The 6,000-nt window shown below is 34.4% G+C and overlaps 1 protein-coding gene across 1 annotated transcript in view; it reads left to right on the top strand.

The window, feature by feature from the left end:
* Nucleotides 1–6,000, top strand: part of LOC133634271 (voltage-dependent T-type calcium channel subunit alpha-1I-like) — a 334,793-nt gene that overhangs the window by 164,196 nt on the left and 164,597 nt on the right. The window contains exons 14-16 of the mRNA XM_062027399.1: nucleotides 296–451; nucleotides 557–644; nucleotides 4,409–4,557. Of these exons, the coding sequence (XP_061883383.1) occupies nucleotides 296–451; nucleotides 557–644; nucleotides 4,409–4,557 (393 nt within the window). The remainder of the gene's footprint in view (nucleotides 1–295; nucleotides 452–556; nucleotides 645–4,408; nucleotides 4,558–6,000) is intronic.

Genomic DNA, 6,000 nt, shown 5'->3' with positions numbered 1-6,000 from the left:
ATATATATATATATATATATATATATATATATATATATATATATATATATATATATATATATATATATATATACTGTGTATACACATTTCCTTGTTATTATTATTATATTATTGATATAAACAAACTAATAATGTTTCAACATTTTTTGGGGTCATTTTTAAAATGTTGAGGTGAAATAGCGCCTGGTCAAAGTCTTTCTGTCAGTACCAATTAGTTAGTTGGACATGTTTAAGAGTATTCGGGCCTTGGCGGAGGTTTGCCGTGCCCTGACCGACACGGTGGTTGCGTGGTCAGATCCTGACCCAGGAGGACTGGAACGCCGTCCTGTACAACGGCATGGCGGCCACCTCGCCCCTGGCCGCGCTCTACTTCGTGGCCCTGATGACCTTTGGGAACTACGTCCTCTTCAACCTGCTGGTGGCCATCTTGGTGGAGGGCTTCCAGGCGGAGGTGAGGAGAGACTCAAGTCCTGATCCTGCTAGTTTTAGCCCACGTCCAGTAAAGGAGTCGTGTAGGTCGTTTTTCACCGCAACTGACCTTCCTTGTGTGCACCAGGGCGACGCCACCCACTCCTACTCGGACGACGACCGCTCCTCTTCCAACTTTGACGAGAGCGAGAGGCACGATTCCATAAAACTGTCCGGTGAGATTCGTATTTCTTTTTTTACATCGTACACAAATGTGTCCGATACTGGTCCGATATCAGCAACAAATCATGTCAAATGTGCGATACAGGCAGTCCTTCAACATGTCAAATGTTCATTTTCAACATTTGTCGATGAATACAAGTATAAAATAATCAAAGTCTCCGAGGCAGGAGCGTATTAGAAAGTATCCAGTAACAAACGTGTCCGCATCATTCAACATATTGCGTTGCGAGCTTAACTTTAGAATTATCGTGAGCACCAAAAAGCAGTTATCTCGTTGCCAACATACATATCCAAACATTTTGTATTTTAACATGCACATGCAAAGTCTCCAAGGCAGGAGCGTATAAGAAAGTATCCAGTAACAAACGTGTCCGCATCATTCAACATATTGCGTTGTGAGCTTAACTCTAGAAATATTGTGAGCACGACAAAGCAATTATCTCGTGGCCAACACACATATCTTAAAATCGCGTTTTCTATGTCAACATGCTAATGTTAGCACGTTAACGTTAGCATGCTAACGGCTCGTGTTAGCATTTTAACTCGTTTTAATCATCTTAACCTAAAATGTGAGGATTTTGATACTTTTTCTCCGTCTTGCAAGTATGCTAGCTGTTCCCGTTATGAAATGCTAATGTTAGCGTGCTAACAGTTTATGCTAGGATTTAAACCATTGTTTTAACCTTTTTTAACATTTGTCGATAAAAACAAGTATCAAATAATCAAAGTTGCGTATTACTTACACATAAAAATTCTCCAAGGCAGGAGGGTATTAGAAAGTATCCAGTAACAAACGTGTCCGCATCATTCAACACACATATATTAAAATCACGCTAATGCTTTCTATGTCATCCTGCTAACGTTAGCATGCTAACGGTTCGTGTTAGCATTTTAACTCGTTTTAATCATCTAAACCTAAAATGTGAGGATTTTGATACTATTCTCCGTCTTGCAAGTATGCTAACTGTTCCCTTATGATATGCTAATGTTAGCGTGCTAACAGTTTATGCTAGGATTGAAAAAAACATTTTTTTAAACATTTGTCGATAAAAACAAGTGTCAAATAATCGAAGTTGCGTATTACTTACACCTACAAAGTCTCCAAGGCAGGAGCATATCAAATACTATTCAGTAACAAACGTGTCCGCATCATTCAACATATTGCGTTGTGAGCTTAACTCTTGAATTATTGTGAGCACCACAAAGCAATTTTTTCGTGGCCAACCACATATCTTAAAATCACTTTTTCTATGTCAACATGCTAATGTTAGCACGTTAACGTTAGCATGCTAACGGCTCGTGTTAGCATTTTAACTCGTTTTAATCATCTTAACCTAAAATGTGAGGATTTTGATACTTTTTCTCCGTCTTGCAAGTATGCTAACTGTTCCCGTTATGACATGCTAATGTTAGCGTGCTAACAGTTTATGCTAGGATTTAAACCATTGTTTTAACCTTTTTTAACATTTGTCGATAAAAACAAGTATCAAATAATCAAAGTTGCGTATTACTTACACGTAAAAATTCTCCAAGGCAGGAGGGTATTAGAAAGTATCCAGTAACAAACGTGTCCGCATCATTCAACACACATATATTAAAATCACGCTAACGCTTTCTATGTCATCACGCTAACGTTAGCATGCTAACGATTTGTGTTAGCATTTTAACTCGTTTTAATCGTCTTAACATAAAATGTGAGGATTTTGATACTTTTTCTCCATATTGCAAGTATGCTAACTGTTCCTATTATGACATGCTAATGTTAGTGTGCTAACAGTTTATGATAGGATTTTAAAAAAATTGTTTTAACATTTGTCGATAAAAACAAATATCAAATAATCAAAGTTGCGTATTACTTACACGTACAAAGTCTCCAAGGCAGGAGCGTATTAGAAAGTATCCAGTAACAAACGTGTCCGCATCATTCAACATATTGCGTTGTGAGCTTAACTCTAGAATTATTGTGAGCACCTACAAGCAATTATCTCGTGGCCAACACACGTATCTTAAAATCCCGCTAAAGTTTTCTATGTCATCATGCTAACGTTAGCATGCTAACGGCTCGTGTGTTGACATTTTAACTCGTTTTAATCATCTTAACATAAAATGTGAGGATTTTGGTACTTTTTCTCCATCTTGCAAGTATGCTAACTGTTCCCTTATGCCATGCTAACGTTAGCGTGCTAACAGTTTATGCTAGGAAAAAAGTTTTAACATCTGTCAATAAAAACAAGTATCAAATAATTAAAGTTGCGTATTACTTACACGTACAAAGTCTCCAAGGCAGGAGCATATTAAATACTATCCAGTAACAAACATGTCCGCATCATTCAACATATTGCGTTGTGAGCTTAACTCTTGAATTATTGTGAGCACCAACAAGCAATTATCTCGTGGCCAACACACATATCTTTTTTCTATGTCATCATGCTAATGTTAGTACGCTATCATTTAAAGTTAGCATTTAAGCTCATTTTAATCATTTGAACCTGAAATGTGTGGCTTTTGATACTTTTCTCTATCTTGCAAGTATGCTAACCAGTCCCGTTGTGACATGCTAATGTTAGCATGCTAACAGTTTACACTATTCAAAGCCAAATTTTCATTTATTTTAATTTGCATTTTTATTTATTTCACTTTTTTTAAATACATTTTATTGACAAACTGTATAGATAACATTGGACAAACAGCCATTGTTATTGTTAGCCTTCTTTACTGATTGGCTGGGAGGAGTCACATGATTCAAATACCTTTAAGTGAGAGCTTAAGTGTCTATGTGGATTTACAAAAATGGTACAAAATTTGTCAAATTTTATTTTTTTATTTTTCAAATTGTATTTATCGTCTTTTATATGTTTTTATTTATTTTCCTTTTTTTTTTTAGAATACTTTTTTTTTAAATTGGCATACAGTATATGTGTTAAATGTTAATTTTAACCTTCTTCACTGATTGGTCGAGAGGAGTCACATGGTTGAAATAACTCCTATGTGGATTTACCCAAAAATGGTACAATATTTGTAAAAAAAAAAAAAAAATTTCAAATTGTATTTATCGTCTTTTATACATTTTTATTTATTTTACTTTTTTTGGAATAAACTTTTTTTTAATTTGTGTACTGTATATATGTTAAATGTTAATTTTAAGGAGTCACATGGTTGAAATAACTTCTATATGGATTTACCAAAAAATGGTACAATATTTTTAGTTTTTAATATGATTGATCTTTTTTTCGATTTAACTTAGTGAGAACTTAAGTGGTAATGTGGACTTTAAATTATACATTTAATAAGATTTTTTTTTTTTTTTTTTTTTTTTTTTCCATTTTCATAAAACAAAAATATGCAAATATATACACGTAAATACATGTTTGTATACATTTTTTTTAGTTAACAAGTCATTTACCAAAAGACAAACATGGTAGGTTATAGGCTACTAGGAGCTAGCAGCTACACCGCAGCTAAGCACACAATAGCACACAAGCTAGACATATGTAATAATGATTTCCTCAATATTGCAGTGTAAAACAGCACATTTGTCAATATAAACAAGTATTAAATAATAACGGTTCCATATTAATTACCTATACAATGACTCTGAGGCAGAAAATGTCCAGTAACAAACGTGTCCGCATCATTCAACTTATTGTGTCCGGGGACTAGATGTTCCTCCCCAGTTGGACTTTAACATGATTATTAACAGGACTTGGCAGAGTATGTCATCCCCTCACTTTTGTTTTGTTTTACTGCCTTCTTCCAGACCCCAGGATCTGTAGCTTGACGCCCAACGGTCACCTGGAGCTGGGGTCCCGGAGGTCACACTCCTCGGAGAGGCGGAGCTTCACCGGCGAGTCCCGGAAGAGCAGCGTGATGAGCAAAGGTAGCCTGGAGAGACGCTCTCTCTCTCTGGTAGGTTCACACAACACTGCATCGTGTTGTATACATATGTATGTATGTATGTATGTATGTATGTATGTATGTATGTATGTATGTATGTATGTATGTATGTATGTATGTATGTGTGTATGTATGTATGTAATGTACATACATGCAGTAATACAGTAGTAGTATCTATATGTATGTATGTACGTATGTATGTATTGTACATACATGCAGTAATACAGTAGTAGTTTCTATATGTATGTATGTACGTAAGTACATATGTATGTATGTATTGTACATACATGCAGTAATACAGTAGTGGTATCCGTATGTATGTATGTATGTATGTATGTATGTATGTATGTATGTATTTAGTATACATACATGCAGTAATACAGTACTAGTATTCGTATGTATATATGTATGTATGTACGTATGTACAGTATGTATATATTGTACATACATGCAGTAATACAGTAGTAGTATCCGTATGCATGTATGTATGTATTGTACATACATGCAGTAATACAGTACTAGTATCCGTATGTATGTATGTATGTACATATTATACATACACACAGTAATACAATAGTAGTATCCGTATGTATGTATGTATGTATGTATTGTACATACATGCAGTAATACAGTAGTAGTATCCGTATGTATGTATTTATGTATGTATTGTACATACATGCAATAATACAGTACCATATCCGTATGTATGTATGTATGCATGTATGTATATATTATACATACATGCAGTAATACACTACTAGTATCCATATGTATGTATGTATGTATGTATGTATGTATGTACATATTATACATACACACAGTAATACAATAGTAGTATCCATATGTATGTATGTATGTATTATACATACACACAGTAATACAGTAGTAGTATCCGTATGTGTGAATTTATGTATTATACATACACATAGTAATACAGTAGTAGTATCCATATGTATGTACGTATGTATGTATTATACATGCACATAGTAATACAGTAGTTGTATCCGTATGTATGTATGTATTTTACAAACATGCAGCAATACAGTAGTAGTATCCGTATGTATGTATTATGTATGTATTTTACAAACATGCAGTAATACACTACTAGTATCCGTATGTATGTATCTATGTATGTATGTATTATACATACATGCAGTAATACAGTAGTAGTATCCGTATGTATGTATGTATGCATGTATGTATATATAATACATACATACATGCAGTAATACACTACTAGTATCCGTATGTATGTATGTATGTATGTATGTATTATACATAATGCAGTAGTACAGTAGTAGTATCCGTATGTATGTATGCATGTATGTATGTATTATACATACATACATGCAGTAATACATTACTAGTATCCATATATATATATGTATCAGTGGCGTGCCGTCACTAGAGGCAGGGGAGGCACGGCCTCACCAGCCATCATGGAAAGACAAACGC

Source organism: Entelurus aequoreus, linkage group LG18 (genome assembly GCF_033978785.1).
Source record: "Entelurus aequoreus isolate RoL-2023_Sb linkage group LG18, RoL_Eaeq_v1.1, whole genome shotgun sequence".
NCBI classification, from domain to species: Eukaryota; Metazoa; Chordata; class Actinopteri; order Syngnathiformes; family Syngnathidae; genus Entelurus; species Entelurus aequoreus.
This window is presented reverse-complemented; position numbering and strand designations above follow the sequence as displayed.